This window comes from Acipenser ruthenus, chromosome 24 (assembly GCF_902713425.1).
Source record: "Acipenser ruthenus chromosome 24, fAciRut3.2 maternal haplotype, whole genome shotgun sequence".
In the NCBI taxonomy this organism is placed as follows: domain Eukaryota; kingdom Metazoa; phylum Chordata; class Actinopteri; order Acipenseriformes; family Acipenseridae; genus Acipenser; species Acipenser ruthenus.
In genome coordinates this window covers 22,442,490-22,462,098 of record NC_081212.1, presented here as the reverse complement: position 1 = coordinate 22,462,098, position 19,609 = coordinate 22,442,490, and the positions used below count along the sequence as shown (strand labels likewise).

General features: G+C 37.1%; 1 protein-coding gene across 1 annotated transcript in view; it reads right to left on the bottom strand.

The window, feature by feature from the left end:
- LOC117429278 (protein unc-13 homolog B-like) overlaps positions 1-19,609 on the bottom strand; it is a 43,519-nt gene that overhangs the window by 13,771 nt on the left and 10,139 nt on the right. The window contains exons 7-9 of the mRNA XM_058998733.1: positions 19,028-19,103; positions 15,918-16,050; positions 7,693-7,959 (exon numbers count right to left, since the gene is read on the bottom strand). Of these exons, the coding sequence (XP_058854716.1) occupies positions 7,693-7,959; positions 15,918-16,050; positions 19,028-19,103 (476 nt within the window). The remainder of the gene's footprint in view (positions 1-7,692; positions 7,960-15,917; positions 16,051-19,027; positions 19,104-19,609) is intronic.

Sequence of the window (19,609 nt, the reverse complement as noted above, 5' to 3'; positions counted from 1 at the left end):
ATATAGGTTAATAAAAGACTGGAGTAAACTTTTGAATAAAAAACACCAACATGCAAATCCAAACCATAAAACCATAAAGAGATGGGGAGTCAATTCATATTGTCTGTACAAATTAAATGTTTTAATTCTGACCCATTCATTCATAGTTAAGATGCCTGTATCTGCAGCTGTTGGTACGTTTCACCAATGACCCAACGCTGGTACTGACACAATACACATTAAACAATATTTACTGTAGTAGAGCACTCTATAATTAGAATAATCAAACTGAGGATGAGTGTGTTTGCCAATAGTTCTCTCCGTAGCACATGGTTTATTTTCCTAGACAGCTCTGTGCATATTGATATTTGTAAACACATAAAACTGCCTTCCCTGCTAGGTTAATCCTGTCATCTACACCTGAGCAATGCATTCATTATTATTTTTATTTTTATCTCCAGCATCCTGCCATGGACATTGTTACAACATGGGGATTATGTTGCATGCTGTTCACACATGTCATTACCTCCTTTCTCTGCTTCAGCTGTTGCGTATTAAAAGGCAGCATAAAAACAGGTCATTTTAATATATCTTTATTAATTTTATTGAAAACAGGTACTCATGCAGAAATTCGGCCAATTACTTTTTATGAGGAACATTTGATTTTTCAGCAGAAATGGTATTACCAATGCAATTCCTCTTTCCTGGTGTGATCAAGAAAAAGCAGCATGTTGAAAGTAAATGTGCTTCAAATAGTGCTGTGCTCAGCTATATCCAAACTACTGCACGTTCAAGACAGAGCTTTTTGATTTGACGTATTTCTGAATTACAAAAGAGACTAGGTCCCAAGCTTCAGGAAATATTGACCACGATTCACAGTGAGTTCAATAAGAACCTGTGCTTTACCTGGATTCTTATGCTAACAGGTGCTCATTTACCATGTCCGTTGAAGAACAGCTAGCAGAAAAACAACATTTTATACTAGCTCACCAGTTTAGCCATTCTCGCGTCTTAAAAAAAAAAAAAAGCTTTTTGCATGTGCGTGATCACAAAACGCCTTCAGCAGTTGTCTTTGCAGTTTGGTTTTAAAAAAATAGAATTAGGGATTGATTATAGTAGATTGATAGGTTGCAAAAAATACAGTCATGGTTGCCTGAAGATAATAAAAACAAGAACATCAGGTTTGACAAATAGGTGACTCTTAGTTAAATGTAGTTGGCAGGGACAAAGTTATTGACAGATTGGCTGTTGACCACGCTCATTAAAATAAAAACCTGTGCGGAATGTGGTCTGTATAAATTGGCAGCTGTGTGCTGGAAGGGGTTGGTTGTTCAGAACATAAGAACTAAGATCTAAAAATGCAATTGCTACTCGTGCTGGATTTCGACCAGCATGGTACTTGCTTTGTTCAGTGTTTTGTTTTGTTTATGTATATTTATTTTGGCTATTGTACTGTTCAATTTTGGTTTATTTGATTAATAAAAACGAGCGCATTTGCATCTCAACCCGCAGTACTGAGCTTGTGTTTACTTCCTGGTCTGTGATGCCACCACCAAGCCATACGTGACAGCATTCCAACAGACAACTTGCTGTAATTGCGGAGGTAGCATCCCAATGCCATGTTAAGCAAGGTGCTTCCGCTTTAGATTTGGCTCCATAACAGCCCTGGGTTAGGGAATCTAAGAGCATAATACCTCAGACTGTCTACTGAACTAATGGTACGGCAAGGAATGCTGAATTAGCACATCTCCAAGGGTACACAGAGGTGTAAATAGGTATTTAACAGATAGCTAAAGAACTTTAGCCTCCAAAGGCTTTGTACACTAACACCAAAAATCAATAAAACATATTACAGGAAGTCAAGAGAGCTGGACTAAATAGCTGTCAGTATGATCTGCTAGCCAAAATATTTTTTTCCCAGTGACCTATATCTGTCTGGTGTTAACTGGGATCAAACAGCAATAACTCTGGGTATTTGTCATTGATTTCAGTGAACTGCAGGTGGCAATGGTGATGGGTCATTGTACACAGAAAGCAAACCACATGCTGTGATTGGCTGCAAGCTCCAGGTCACCCGTCTATAATTTTAAATACAGTAACAAAGCCTAGCCATGGTAATAATATGTTTTTTTAAACGTATAATGTTGATTTTCACTTGAATGACATGACATTAAGTTTTAAAAGGGACCAACTCCCCTAGTGTATTAAAGCTAATGGCATTTGTCATTACATTTCTTATTTTGGACTATAGTACAACCCACCCCTCCACCCCCAAAACAAACCATAACAAGGTTCAGAAAAACAAAGTTAGCCACTGATGATTACTGCTTTTCCTCATTAGTAACATAAAGTATATTCCAGAATGAATCCTGGAAGACAAAGTGCTTTTAAATAGAATCCCATAAACTCAGAATCAAATCAGGAGTGCATTCTGTACACACAAATGTAATCCAGAACAGACAGAAGGAACCAAACACCTCATTTCTCACACAGATCCTAACTTGAAATAGAAGCATGCTTTTTAACAGCAGTCTAGAAATGTTTCACGACCACCAAACTTTATTTAATGTATCAAAACTACCCTTTTAAGATGCTTCAATTCGTGGCAGGTCCTTCGTGTGTTATCGGTTCATGCCTAGCTTCCACTGACAGTAGCAAAAACAGCAAACTGTTGTGTTAACATTCTGTAAGGCATTGTAGCAAATAATAAAACAGGAATCAAAAATACTACAGTACACTAGAAGATAACATAATTAAGCACACTTTATAAATGCTGTGAACATGTCGCTTTTTTGGCAAGAGAGCAACAAGCAGACACACGCGATGGAACAAAAGAACACAGTGAACATCCATTAGGCTGCTCTCAAGTTTTTTAATTATTTAGAGAGTACAATTCTGCCAGCTAAAATAAATCTGAGATGCTGCAGGCTCCTACAAATTTAAATATTGGGAAGAAAGCTTGTCCCTGTAAATCCAAAACAGCCATTATAATAGCTAAAAGATTCAGAGAACACAGCTTGTTTTTAGAGTGGTCCGAAAAGACAACAAGCATCTTGTTTTAAAATAAAAAAGACTGCTTTTGTCATTGTTTTGCTCATAGTTGCATCGGAAGTGTGTAGCACATAATAGTGAATGCACAACACATTTCAAACATAGCATTAGTATCATTTAATTCTATACGTAGGTGACATTCACTATTATACGGTGATTTGTACAGTAACACTTTTAATCAAATGTCTCTAATTACACTGTAATTACATTGTAAATCACAATCACATGTGCAAAAAAAGAAAAACTAGCAACCGCCAATACGTTCCCCCAATTGTAACGACATGACCATTTGTGTAAGTACCGTGGTATTACTGTGTAATTACAACGACACATGACCATTTACACTTTTCCCTTCAACCCTATATTCCAATACTTTCAGTTACTTGTTTGATTTAAAATTGCTCTATTGTCATGCGTTTTATATATGCCAAGCAGCTGCCGCAATTAATCTTTCCAGGTTGCTTGGCCAAGCCAAAATCTTACAGATGGATTCCAAGTATGTAAAAAAAAAAGTATTTATTATGGATGCATACTTGGTAGCATCAAAAGGTAGCTGATGAAAAAGAGTGCTATCCAATATTATTTCTTTCTTATGAGGGCCTTCACAGTGAAAATATCAGTGAGGGATGCTTAAAAAAAACAAAAAAAAAACTGTGCCGCATAAAAACCTCACTAATGTATTCTGTCACAGGAGCAGGTCTACTGCCAGCCTTAGAGTCCAGGACAGACCAGCCATTACATAAAAAAGGATGGACATCACAGTGAAATCATCTGTCAACACACTTTGATATAAATGGGCTGTTCCTGACATGACCGTTTGATTTCTACACCACTATATATTTCTTTTAAATTTCATCCCTGTCATGTAATCTGTAATAGATATAGGATCCACTTCCCTGCATCAAAACAGTTTCAGTCTTGATGGGCAAGACAGCAGATTGTCCTGAAGGTGACCTAATACCCTGCCCACAGTAGTGCTACTGTACGCCCAATTGACAGTGTTATGCTAGGTTTCTTTGCTGTGTTTGTCCAACCCCAGTATCTACTTTATTTGTTAGTTGCTTTTTTTTTTGCAGTTTTTCTGGCACTGACTTGGAGTAATACAAGTGACTTGGTCCCCTTTAGGAAAGAAAGTATGTGATGGATACTGCCTAACAAATGAGTTAAGAATTTGTGTTCTCTGTGTTCGTGGGTTTGCTGTGCTATTAAATATGTTTCAATTCAATTCTTCCTTTTTGACAGCCTGTGATGCTTCTAGCCGGGTTATATCCTATAATGATCAAATGACAACACTGCCATACAGCCCGCTGACAGCTTTACACAGCTGTTTTCCATTATGCGACAGTGAATTGCTATTACTCCTCAGGGGGCAGGGTCTCTATTCTGCTGCAGTTCCTTCGTGCAAAGTGTAAAGAAAATTTATAACCCAGAGTTTCTCTCCATGACAAAAAGTCAGTTAACATGTATCAACCACTTGAATGTTTTTAATGACAAAGGAAGCATCACGTCTCACCATTTCAGACACTAACTCATCCTCAATATACAGTCAACAAGCCTGTCACAGACCCAGCACATCTTGGCATTGATTGATGGAGAGGATCTGTTTTCTCAACAATCACGCATACAAAAAGTAGGGCTCCAAAGTATTGATTTAAAAGCAAAGATTAATGCATTCATTATATTTTAGTTCTAAGCTATCTGTAAGCTACTGCCAGAAAAAACAATAGGAAAGTGAGGAAGGTGGCCCTGGATCTTAATTCTATATAGTCACTAGCTGTTACACATATAAACTACAACTGAAGAGCAGTATTTGCACAACTGTAATAAGAACAACTAAAAAAAATAAGAACATCCGATCCTTAAGCAAATAGTTTATAGGTATAGAGTGATGCTAAACTTGGTGGCAGAATCTAACATGACCGATAGAAAAGGCAAACATCACGTTGATAGGTCTGTTTCATCGATTCATTTCATCTACTTGAGCCTCCTGTTTCTTTTTCCCCTCCATTCTTTCATCTTGGATGGTCTGCATTTCTACATCTGACATGTTTCCTTCACAATTTGATTCCTTTTATCTTTGTATTCTGTTTACTGTCTTTCAGCTACACTAGTCTTTGTTACTGGTTATCCCTTCCCTCAGAGTCATGATGTATGGGGGCTCTTGACTATTGAACTACAAAGAAAGAAACAGCAAAGGATGACAGATTAATCATGCTATTGTCTCAGTATTCATTTGTTGTTCAATAGTAACTGAACGCTAACAGAATGTATGCGTTTGATTTGAAACTAAGCACAATGATTATTGACCCAGCTCACTAATGCCCCAATGATGAAACTGAAAGCCTTTGTATATTAAGTCTTATATACTGTAAATGCCTGACTAAAGGCATTTTAAGGAAAATAAATACAAATTGGGTTTTCTGTTTTCAACAGCTCTATAATTAATGGGTTTACGGTAATAGGAGCAGTGATAAAGTTGAAGTGATTAGTTCGACACTCAAATAAAATCTACAGAACACCAATACTTGTTTTTATATCTGGGTCATCCCAGCTCAAATGGAGCAAGGTGTTTTTTTTTTTTTTTTTTCCAAGCCCTTACACCAATGAATTACACCAATTCATTGAAAACTGATACTAACAATATTTGTCTCGTTCACCCCCACCTGAAAAAAAAAGTGTCAAAGGTAAACCATAAATTTAAAAAAGCAGCACAACACCTAGCCTGGCACCTTTTCTCCCACCACCTGTGGTTTATGTATATTCAAAGATAAATTTCAGAAAATGCTTAGAATATACAGCATTTATTAGATTCTGGTATGCTTCACCAGACTTCATTGCAGAGCTGTTACTATGGTAACACTTTATAATGGCTGACAGTCACATAGCAGAGCATTATAATTGTAATTATAAAATTAACAAAGCAACACAATCTCCTCCTCTTCTGACTGCATTTCATACTTTGGATTGCCCAAGATTTTCTGTAAGCTGTTCTCTGAATGGTGATATATACAAACTACTGTACACTTACAGCATTTACTGAATATGCAATACAGTACTGACTAAATGAAATATGTTGAAAAAATCTTACTGACAGTCCTTTCACAAAAATATGATTTTACAGCACTCTCTCGAGCAGTACAATCCAATACACTTGTCAAGAATGTACACTTGTAGCAACGCATGGCTGCTAGCTGTAATGAGAATTATCTTTTTCCAGTTAGATGTCGACTCCACTATGTAATCCTCACAATATAAACCTCTGCATAGCTCAGATGATTTTACTTCATTCACAAAGTAATTTAAAGTAATTTTAAGGCGGACATGGTCTTTCCACTGAAAAGACAATGTTAAGGGGGCAGTGGAGGGATATTTACTAGCCTCTCATGTCTGAATCAGAGTCTGGTGATCTCAACCGAGCCCTTAGTGGACATACACCATAGCACAATTGCTTGAGAAAGGCCCAGGACAGAATGGCTGGGGGTATTCAGGTATAACTGAGGTGCATTTGTGGAGCTGTGAAAAACAAGCTATTTTGGCACAGTCTGACTGTAGCCAGTTCCAAGGCCCTGCAGCTTTCATAAACACTACATTCAGAAGCACCCAAGAAAAAGTTCAATACAAGCTTTGTGCACTACTTGCATGTGGCCTAGTTTTTGTGGTACAAAGAACATGGATGAAACAACGGTTTCCTTTTTTATTCATAACTACTAAATATAGAGACCTGCCGTAAGATTATGCAAGTATATCAGGCCTATTTTACGATATATCCTTTCTGAGTACCTACCTCACCACATGCACATCTGAACTCATTATAAAAACAATGCAAACTGTTTCTTTACTGTTTGCACTGTTGTCTTCTGCCAGGAGATGTTAATATTTAACACTCCATCAGGATCTTTAATTGCATGTACACAGTATTTTATTTATTTAAGATGTGTTTAAAAAGTAAAAGCCTTGTCTAATATTTTACAAAATTCACATGCTATTTAACCATGTATTTTGATTAGTGTGATAAATATATAACTGCTACAGATAATAATAATAATACATTCTGTTATTATTTTTGTATGCATAGTCTTAAACCTGAAAATACTTTGTTAAATTGCAAAGACAGACCCTGCATGCATAATAGGTCTAAATGTTAATTGAAATCAAGACTGAAGCTAATTGTCCATCAACAATGTTCATGCTAAGTCAAGTTCTATATTCTGTTATTAGCATTTCATTTTTTAAATATGCTTTGACTTTATTTCATGAAACCCTCCATGATTGCATTACTCACCAAAATCAAAGAAAATCAAAAACATGAACAGTGCATTAATAAACTTCAATAAATCTCAAGTTTTATTTGTTAAAAATTGAAGAAATGGTTTCTTACAATTCCCTTCACAGTAGTTTTGAAGACAGAATTGATAAACTGTCAGCCCTTTTTAAGGTGTCTTAATTTTTCATTACATCAAGTACTCTTTCTTTGAATCATATGCCAATATTGCATTTTTGTCACCTATTAAAAATTTAAGGGAACACATTTCTCTTACAGTAGTCACTTCTCAGCAGCTGCATATGTTTATTATTTATTGATTTCTTGGGCGAAAAAATAATTGCTTTAGATGCATTTTCTGAGAAAGAAAAAAAGTGTTTACTTATAAAAGGTGCACATACATTTTCTTCTCCCTTGAGACTTCATTGGTGAAGGCTGCCTCAGCTTCTCCATCCATCTTAGTTTGATCCTTTGAGGTACAGCTACAGTTGGAAGAACTGCAGCTACAGCATATGCTCCGTTCCTGGTCACTCTGAGGTCCCGGAGAGTGGTTCTTGAGACTGTAATCTGTGGACTGGGAGACGTGGTCAAGATCTTCTATGGAATCCTGTGCAGCATCCTTCTCGCTGAGGCTTGCTGAAGAACAGGGCCTGCTCTCCAGGGAACCACTGCACAGACAAAACGAACCAGAACAGCTGTGTTAAAAAGTAAGCATAGTACAGAGCACAATACCGGAGGTATAACCAGTGCATAGAACACACTAGGGTAAAAGATTTTGAACCCACCAGCAGTTATATAATATGTAGCAACATCTGCTTGATGTATTGGCTGAATTTCTGGGACTATTTGATGTGTTGACTTGAAACTTGCAAGGTATGGCCATCAATTGGAAATCTGTTGAGTGGCATTGGCCTCCCTTCCAAGATAGTTGTCTGGGAACAGGAGGTTATTTGTATAGAGATGGCCCTTCATATAAAGGTTTTCTGATGTTGTTGGTGATCTTACCAAAGCTGCTATATTTGGCTGAAGCCTCCACTAGTGTTTTCTACTACTATAACAACCTTGACTTGCATAAAGAAGGAAAAACATTGAGTGAAATAGCTTGCATCGCTTGATTTTCAAGGTGTGGTATCTGAAGCATAATCAAAAAGTACAGAGAAACATCATCTGTAATTGACAAATCCAGGACTGGAGGACCCAAAAAGCTGTGTAACAAGGATGAGCAATACTTGAAGATAATATCCTTAAGGAATAGAAAGAAGACAAGCGTTGAATTGACAACAGAACTGGCAGAAGGCACAGGTGTCGTTGTCCATCCATCAACAGTCCAAAGCACCTTTGACCATTGTTCCATAGTCCAATTTCTGTGTTCTTGTGCACATTTTAGCCTTTTAGTCTTGTTCCCCTTTCTTAACAGAGGTAATCTTACTGCAACACATCCTTTAAGTCCTGATTTCAAGAGTGACCTTCGTACTGTTGATCTGATGGACAACGACACCTGTGCCTTCTGCCTACAATTCTGTAGGTTGCATGTAATGCTATCACCATTTTAAACCCTTTTGGCTGGATTCACATACCCCAATTACATGTAACTAATATAAACTTAAGGTGGTCCGAGACTAGTGCAAATCAGTGTCTGTGAAAAACGTCTGTTTAATGCTTAGCTAAGGTTATTATTATTATTTGTTTATTTAGAAGATGCCTTTATCCAAGGCGACTTACAGAGACTAGGGTGTGTGAACTATGCATCAGCTGCAGAGTCACTTACAATTACGTCTCACCCGAAAGACGGAGCACAAGGAGGTTAAGTGACTTGCTCAGGGTCACACAATGAGTCAGTGGCTGAGGTGGGATTTGAACCGGGGACCTCCTGGTTACAAGGCTGTTTCTTTAACCACTGGTCCACACTGCCTCCTAAGGTTAAACCTTGAATAACTGCATCTAAAACAGACTACAAAGTAATACAAAATTATGGAAAGGCACATAATCCTTAGCAATAGCTCTGTTTTTAATCTATAGCTTTGCACTAATCTGTATGTCCTGAATTGAAGTATGAAAAAAAGAAAAACAAGCAAAGAAACATGTGAAAAAGGGAGGCAGTCATAATGCTTTTAATGCATGTAAGAAAAAGGGGTGGGTTAGCAGTGCCTTTCCTCCATGGTATCATAAGGAAGTCCATTAAAACAACCCCTAGGCTGATATGCAGTATGAAACAGTATGCCATATAGAGTAACGCTGCCCAAACTGAGTGATCTTGTGTAGACACCACCCTAGGCTCATGATTTGTTTAAAAAACATGGACAATAAAGTCAAGATAAGATAACATCTAGAGCAGGAAAAATAATCCAATTACTTTAGTTGCAGTCTCTGTAGACTTGTGAAAGACATCCATGCACCAACTAATGCTAGCAATGCCCTGAAGTCTTACCTTGATGTAGTGATGAATCTTACCCAGGAGCATAATAGTTGTTCCCATTCATTTTCAGAAATAATACAGCAAAATCCACCAAGCCAGAAATGTGTATGCAGAGTGCAAATGACTAATTGGCTAAATTGACTCATCAACTTTCTGCTGTTGTAGATCAGTGTGGGATTTGTACTTTCACAAACTTTGTAAAGTTAGAATTATGAACCATGGTGAAAACTGCTTCCATAGTTAATATCTACGACCTACCTGCAATACATCACTGATTTAGTTATAAAAGCACCTAAAAAATAGCATAACATACATCAAATGCTAAGGAAGAACCATAGAATCAAAGCAGCTCTGTGACACTGTGCTTGACTAAAAAATAATACGAAAAAAATACAAACTAGATTAAGGAGTTGTTGGTTAATTAATTAACAAATTAAAAAAAAAGTCAAAATGATCACATAAATTGTTGCTTATACTGTTGTATTCTATTATTAATTATTATTCTGTTACTACACTGGTTATTATTGAAGTAGCATTTAAAAAAAAAAAAACTGAATAGGAGCAAGAATACATATTTACGTGGTCCGTTACGTTTTATAGAAAACTTTTTTTTTTCATTTAAAGCCAGTGCGGCATAAGGCTAGACCACCTATCTACCCAGGGAATCACATTATGCCTAGCTATTATACTGTTACTGTTCATGGGTCTACAAGATAGCTAGCTATAATACTGCACAACGATACCACAGATGACCATATGAAAGCAAAACAGCTGTGGTTCAACCACAAAATCTGTTGTGTAATGAATATGTTCATTCAAGTCATTGATTAGATTAACATGTAAAAAATGTGACTGAAATACCCATAGGCATATGAAATTTGAGTTTATAGTTCTATATGATTTCTTCAGTCTGTACAATGTACCATGCCTAATCAAGTCATAGGACCCATTTACTGAGCTTGTTTTCCATATGCTTGAAAAGGAAACATGTAGTTCAACATCGGAACCCTGAAATGAACTCTGTGTCATATGAGTTAGGGCTAGGCTCATACCGTATGCTACGAAAAAAAAAAAAAAAACACAACAAACAAAAAAAGTTACCTACCCCATTCTAGACTGCAAAGGCCAGCTTTAAAACACATTCATTAACGTCATATAAAAAGGAATAGACAGACTCAACCGTTTACGCTTATGATCTTTAAAAACTTGTAGTCCTCACAGCTGTAACAGTAGAGCCCAAATGCAAAACATTTCAAAACCATATGATTTGCATGTAACCACACCAACAAGGCCTATTGATGCCTTTTAATTTGCACATTACTTGGCATCGTTCCGTTCTAAAAAATAGTAGACAGTAGAATCTATCTTCAGATACTGAAATTCTCAAGAATGTCAATATTGTCCAAACCACGTTTCATGACAATTGGAGAAGCATTTCTCTAGAGAACTCCAGTGAGTGTTATTTTACTGCCAGCACATCAGCTTGTGCTTGCTTTTCTTATGAACACTGTAAACTATACTTTAGTTAGCATAACAATATAACCTGTGTTACAACAATAATGTTTTATTATGTGGCAATAATTTACTGTGACAAAAAAATTGCCTGTCATAGAAACTTGTATTTGAAACAACTCTTACAACCTGCTGTATACATGAACTGCAGTATGTTACTTGGTGGAAATGGGAAAAAAGCAAACAAAGCAACATAACCAGGAAACACCGTTGATACAGAAAAACAAAACCAAGACATGAAAAAGGCCTAGCAGTCTTACAACATACATTCAGAGGAGCAGTACTCTGGAAAATGGCCTACATAAATCATACCAGCACCGTAAACACATTCATTAAACCAGAAGTATTGCAAGCAATGAATCATTATTAAATTAACATGTTTTTGGTTTTTTTAAATCCCTGCCTTTGTTTCAATCTTACAGCTGTGCTTTTACACAGGGAATAGTCTTACTTGGAATTATTCTAGAAAGCAATGGCATTAATATTTTAAAACTTGCATTATGAATAGAGGCAGAAATGCTGAAAGCTTTACAGTTAACCACTAGCAGAATATCAGGAGAAATATTAATTAAACTATTTTTTTGTTTGAAAACGTACATCCACTAAAAAAAAAAAAAAAAAATGTTATGAAGTACTACTATTGGAGTGGCTGTACAAGTGCTATAAAACACTGTGTCACAGCAGCTCAGTGGGTGTTAGACACAGTTAATATAATTAAGTTAGGTGCTTAAAAGAAGAAGAGACTGGAATGCTTAATGCTTCCACAGAGGAGGTACAGTATGGACAGTGCTTCAGACTGCAATGAAAAGGACACCCGCTCAGTGCACAGAGGGTGATTTTATTACCACAGCCATTTAACCAGTGTCTTTCTGAGGGACTCTCAAATGAGAAAACCTGTATTGTAGGACTAGGTTAGCAACACACGCTAGTAATTGCAACTATAAATCAGTGAAAAGAGGTCACGGTTTTCAAACCACTTATTATTGACTGAAGTTTCTGGTATAGAAAAGTAACCGGGAGCTCCCCTTATAAAAGTGTATCATAGTAAAAGCATAGCAAAGTGTAATAACGCATGGTAAAGCATAAAGTAGGTAAGCATTGTAAACCCAAGAGAGGTATGGCAAAGCATATTAAAAATCATGGCAAACCATGGCAAACTATGGTAAATGCATAGTATAACCATTGGAAAAGCATGGAGAAACTACAAAATGATCGTGCAAAAATATCATGCAAGGGTCTCGGATTATCAAATGAATCATCCCCCCCCCCCCCCCCCCCCCCCAAAAAAAAGAAAAACAACCAAAAAACAACTCTTGAGAAGAAATCATTCCAGGATTCAATGGAGTCAAAATATGTACACACTTCAAAGTGTGTTTGTGTTGCATTTTAATGTTGATTGGATTATAAAGCATGTACTAGTTTGTCTCTGATTGGATTCACCTATCTGAAAGGTCAAGCACAGGTCTGCTCTCCAGTGAAAGCTGGGAACTCGGGGTTTGACTGCAGGTTGAACAGGTCTCCACATTGTTTTTGTGGTTCAAAGCCAAGTCTACTTCATTCTGCTGCCTAGATGTGAATTGAAAATGACATATACAGTACATGTGATACAATGAAATGAAATATCCAAATAAACTTCCTTGCTCTCTGTAATTTATGTTTGGAACACCAACATGTTTAGGATAAAAACTGTGTAACAACATCTGGTATTTATTTTTTATTCCAGAAAGTGGATAGGTTGGAACTCTTTCCACCAGATGGAGATCACACAAGTGCCCCAGGTAGGACTCAAACCCAGGATATCATTTCAACACGTACACCAAATCATTTTCATGGGTTTCCTCTGGTTTGAGATGCAATTGCCTGGTGGAAGGTTGCCCACAAAGCAAATTGACACATATAGGATAAAAGCCTTATTATATGTATGGCTTTTATTATTCTGAACCCTGCAACACAACAGCGTTGGAAAGGCATCCCTTTATAATTCTTATTATTATTATTAATTAGTCTTCCTGTTTGAATGGTGGTAGAAATGTTTAAAATAGGAAGCCCTTCCTTTCAGCAATCACCAAGGACACAAACAGTGTATGGTCTTGATTGCCTGCAGTTAGTTACAAATGCACTTGAAATAAACTTTGTGGGCCTTCTTCATCTGAGCAGTGTTTAGCCACCTTTGATGTATGGATCTCAAGTGTAATTAAGCAGACACAACTGCAAGCAGATTGAGATCTATTTTGAGTAAATACAAAAACAACGTTTGATTCCTAATTTCTTAATGTGATATGCCGCTCGATCTGCTAATCATTTTGTAATTACACCACTTGGCAGACCTCGGGTTGGATAGCAATCTGAGGAGCACTCATTTTAAACAGCTGAGCCCATCTCTAGTTCTTTCATCAGATTGTTGGTTTACAGTGAGAAGGAAGGGACTTTTGCTAAATATGTCCGTATCAAAATCTGCAAACGATAAGTGCACACTTTTTTTTAAATGCCATACAAAAATGCACCATATGTCACATTCGTCTTTTCAGCCACTAGAACAACAAAAGCTCCCATGCATCCCAACATTATAAAACTTTTTCATGCTCACACCAACTCCAGCATTTCTAAAACTGTTGGCTGCGCACTTGAGTGGAGGTCGGCATCAATTACAATTCTTTTTTACATGTTTGCGCTGCACACTCAGGAGCACATTAATCTGGCACTCACATTATTTTTCACTAACTGTCTCTTGCTATTGACATTTTTATGTGAACAAAAGTATTGCACTGGATTGAATAAAGTTCCTTTGTGCTATTAAGGTCGTGAAACAAACCCAAAAAAAAAACTGAACAACAAATGAACATCTCTTGTGGAAAAGTACAACAGCACTTGTTTCATCAATCATGATATAGTGCTGTCCACAAAACACCAAGCACTTTTTTTAAATAAGTTTTATCCTTTGGTAACCAATTTTTTTGGGTGTCTAGCAATAAAGCAGCATTGCCTTAAGTGCAGAAAAATATAAAACTGATTATTTAAATTAATATCCTTGGGGAACATGGTTTCAGTTTCAATAATAGTTCGGCTTGTCTCACTAAAAAACATAAGCGAAGGAAATGAGAACTCCTTAAAAATGTATGACTCGTACTGGTACATAAAAATGTTTTCAATAGGACAACACCATACCAACATTGAAATTGTTTATGCATGATAACAGAAAAAAAAAAAAAAACATTACAATGACTAATCATGCTAAATAAATGAGCAAGCATTCACCATGACATAAATCTACTGTATGCACATGTAACAATGGAAGTTTGACAAACAGACAGTTGGACAGTTGCCTTCATAAACCCCCAGATTATGATACTCTCAATTGTGCTAACGTATGACCAGACCAAGTTTCATCAAAATGTAATAAAGCACATTACTAGATTACTAGATATGCAAAAAGCTTCGGACGGAGAGACAGACAGACAAAAAGGCGCCTCAATATACACCCAGATTAGGATGCATTTCTCAAGTTTCATTTGAATTGGGTTAGTGGTTCTTGAGAGACTGTAAAGCCATACATATTTGCAACCGACATATTTGGCGAATCACACCCTTAAAACCTATTTTACTCCAGAAATGTTGGCGTTGGAATATTGTCAGTGGAATTTGATATTCATGACCTTTCATACGCGAAAGACGCATAATAAAAGGCTTGTCAATATTGATGGCTTTACAGTATATGCAGATCTCTAAAACCTGTATACCTGTGATTAGATCAGATTCAATAGCTTGTGCTGAAGAAGGTCCTTAGCAAGCTTCATCACAAAACAGGTTCCCTAGATACTATACATGTATGTGAGTTATACAGCTTGGCCGCCTGTCTGTAACACATCCCTCAGTGGAGCTACTGTAATGAAGACAAAACTATGTTCAGTCCAAACAGACTATCCTAAGATGCTTTTCCTGAACCTTAAATGTAAAAGTATTTCAAGGCTTTTTTTCAGGACACTGCTGATATATTACAATGCTTTTTTAAAAATTGTAAATCAAATCCTATGTCTATAGCTATTGTTTCTACATGTGAAAGCTACAAAGGATTGGGTGGTGTGACTAGAAAAGTGCTTGTTAAACAGCAGCCCCTTGCAGCCTCTCAGTGGCACTGCACTTAAAGATGTTACAGGTTTGATCTTGACCAGAAAATGCAGGAAACCAAGTACCAAGGTGCTGTGACACACAATGATTAAAGAAAGGAAGTTCTTTGTTTGAGCCTTTCAATAAAAGGTGTCGTTTTCTGCAGCTCCTCACCTTGATTCGCAGAACAATTATAATGGCAGTCTATGGTATCCCAAGGCACTGAGCAGGGACAGTGTTAGTTTCCATGCTGGGTTTCAAAGGGCTTCTACTGTTGGCCACAGCCTCTAAAAATACACAGGTCAGTCTAACATTACGACGGCACACCTTTTAAAAGCCAGAGCAATTTAACTGAAGATATGGACCCTGACAGAACAGCTTAACATTGAGATACCACTGTAATATCTTTGTGCTACAAGGAAGAAGCCTTAGCAAAACCGTGAGCAGACCATAGCAATAGCAGCAATGGCAAAACAGATGCAGTCTGATGTTGTATCATACCAGTACGGGATTACTATGCAATCCACACATTTGTGTAACAAATTTAAATTGTATCCAAGATTAAAATGTTATGTTATTGGTGCAGGCGATTACCTTGAATTGCTGCTTGTAAAACTGTGGTTGCGTTTCTCTGTTAGTGATCCACCCTCGTATGCTATGTGGTGCCTATGGCTAGCGCTGTGATCACTGCGATAATCACTGTCTTCATAGAGGCTTTCAGCTGGAGCTGTATATAAAAGAGAGCACAGGGCTAGTTAAAGTGAGTGCTGTATTGCTTTTCACAGATCACCGACTACTGCACCTTGGCAGATTCACAAGTTGCATTTGGAATTGTAAGGCTGGTTAAACACAGTTGTTTCAAAGCCAGAAAAGCAATGAATGGGTAATATTTTAACAAAGACTGTGCAGGTTCTTCAAACTTCCAACCAGCTTACTGGCAAATAAAGGTTATTGTGTTGCTGATTCAAACGAATGGGTTCCAATAGCTATTGAAGCAATACAGGTCCATTAGAAAAGCTGTCAACTCTCAAAGTGGTGGAGTCTGTGTTTTTACTCATTTCGATCCAGATTAGTAGTGGTACATGTGATAAAGTATATTGAAAAGCCCAGGGAGGAATGGTAAAGCATTTTTTTTATAAAGCAACCATGTTAAATGCATAGTATAACCATGGAAAAACTGCAAAACTACAGTGTAAATTTACAGTGTTACATATTTATAAAGGTAATAGACAGTATACACTGTTTATTTTGAAATGCACATATTCGTTTCCTGGTTTCTGTTGTTCAGTTTGTTCAGCGTCTTTAATGTGTTGCAAAGAACTGTACAGATGATCATCCATGTGTGAAACGTGAGCTTCTAATGAACATAAACACCATTAAGAAAGCCACAGGGCAGCTCCAGACTCATGTTACAAACACACTAAGAGAAAGAATGGCTAAATGAAGTTAAACAAAACATGTCTAAAAGGCACTACCAGCATTAACTCCTAGCTTTTATCATTGGGAATGGTTAAAAGGTAACCCTATAAAAAGAAAATCTGAAATCTTGCCATGTACAGTTTTCTAGATTTGCCATAAATATTGATTATATTTTCTGTATGCAGCATGCTCTATTCTATTTTAACATTATGGGCTGAATAAACTGCAGATTGAATTATTAAATTTGAAATATATGTTTTTGAGTCTTCTGCTGGCATGGTGCTAAAGAACCCATTTAAGTGGAGAAAATGTAATCCTGATGAAAGTCATTAATTGCGAACTTGGCTTATTGTTTGGATTCATAATGATTACAATTTAAAATAAGCTGACAGTAAAATAAACCACATGCTATCTCACCGGTCAAACCACCAAGGCTTAGAAACTATTTAAATCTATGGCAAAAATACAGTGCTAGAGTGACCTCTAGAGGACATACTAGGTAACATCATTATCAATTAGTTCAAGTGATTCAACATGTATAGGACTGTTGAGATACTGGGCTGTATGTATAAACGTTCTTTGTTAGTAAATACCACTTTATGCTATCCATTTAGGTTACAGAGATGTATACAATTAAGTTTACGGTTTTGTATTGTCTTTGCCATTGTGCATGCACTCAGTCAATGAAAATTACACTTTCACGTCCCTCAGCTCTTCATTTACCAGCCATGAATATTAAATTTAATTTAGTTTTGTTTACTTACATTGGATGCATAAACCTCCATCTGTGCATCTCTTCTTCGTATGTAGCCTAATCATTTACATATGCATAGGGCTATATGTGTGTAATTTTTTATTATTATTTTTTTAAAATCAAAGAAATATATGTCCCCTTTTTAAATCAATAGTCGACTAAATTAGATTTAAACCTGATTGAACACATCTGGGTGTACTCAGGCAGGAGAGCTAGTAACCAAGAAGCAGAGGCCTACCAATGCGGAACAGCTGGAAAATGTTTCGGCTGAGTGATGAGCAAATGTGGGCTAAAGTGTCATCCACAATTTCAGTAAATGTATTCCTGATGGTCGAATCAGTGTTATAAAGTGAAGGCTGCTGTACATTAGCTATCCTGACAGGATTACAGGAGTTAAGCATGGCATGTTTTATTTGATACATTACCAGTATATGCAAATTTGACAGATTCTAATAGCCTATCACTGTTATAGTTACGGTTAATGTTCCATTATTAGGGAACACAATACTGGGATCAGGCTGGGTGGTTAAAATTGGGTCTAGTGAGCAGTTCACCAGGTATTTTTCTTTTTTGTGGATCAACTGCATTTTACCCCAGTTTTTGTAGCCAAGTTAAAATGCCCAATTTGAATTGCCCTCACCTCTTCGACCCACTTGCTGATCAGGAGGGTTAAAAATCAAATGTCAACCTCCTTTCCAATGGCCCCTTTTCACCCACCAAACCAAAGCAATGCATGTTACCAAGCTACTGAACCCTGGAGGCAAGCCCAGCCTCGGAATCCCCCACCTGGACTCATGGGGTACCTTGACCAGTAGGGGTTGCTGATGCGTGATTAGGTGAACGACAGTATAACCTGCTGGTTTTCTATCCTAACTCATGGGGGCGCAAAGGCCAGTGCACTGCTCCTTGTGCTCCCTCAGCCTAGATCGGCAACACAGCAAACCAGGTCTTGAATCCATATTATCTTATTCAGTCTGGGCCCATTTTGATGTCATGGATATTAACAGAAGGCACGTCACAAGAGTAAGGTCACATTCTAAGAGCAGAGCAAGTTAGAAAGTCAGAACTGTGGTATCGCCTTGGTGCACCAAATGTTTACATTGTCATACATCTTTGCATGTAATGCTACACATCTATTTTTGAACCTTGAAATACGCATTGCCTTTTAGTAAACTAAAGACCTGAGATCGTTTACAGGCATTTTAGGTTTCAATGGGAAACAGTAATGGTGTTTGCAACTGAGATAGGAGCTCTACATTGATCTGCTTAAGAAGGATCCTGTTCAAACTGTATTGTTAAGTTATGTTTTTGACAACGGTTTCTGAAGCGATAATTACACTGTGGAAGCAAAGGGTAGTGATAATTACAGGGTGGATTAGCAAAGAATAACAGAGCAATGAGAAGAAGACCAGGAGTAAGGCACATCCCTGTGTATCACTGAATGACATATAATATCATAAAACAAGGATTAAGATTAATTCAAAAGCACACAGGACTGTAATGCAGATGATTATTTCAAAAGATAACTTACAACACAGGGAGGTATCTCCAATAAAATCTACATGGCTATCTGTGATCTTCATATGAGCAATCTCCTCTCTGGAAACCTAAACATATACCAAAAAAAAAAAAAGTAAAATAAAATATCTACTTTGATGAGACTGAAGAAAAAAAAGAAAGCTTTAAGAATTCACAGATCAATTCACAAAACGATTTGTTAAATAAGTTCAGACATAACATTAACTGAGCAATCTTTTATCCTGGGAAGCAGAGGAATTAGTCATCAAAACTTCTGAATCACAGGTTCAAAGTGTACCCAGTGGCTTACAAAAAGAAAACAGAATAGACATGTTATTTTATTTATAAGTTTGTACCTTTTTAAATGGTTTGCTCCTAGTTAAAAGGGAACAGGATGTATGTGTATCAACTGATTCAATATGCGGGTTGACAACATGATTAAGGGTTCGAATATTTACTTAAGGGAATGCCAGGTGTGGCCCAGGATCTCGCTTTTCGGTCTCAAAGGAGCAGCTCTCCTATGAGGTGAGACCTCTAACAACTGTCACAGGTCGCCCAGGGTCTGGTGATGGGACCCATTGACCCCTGAAAGGGA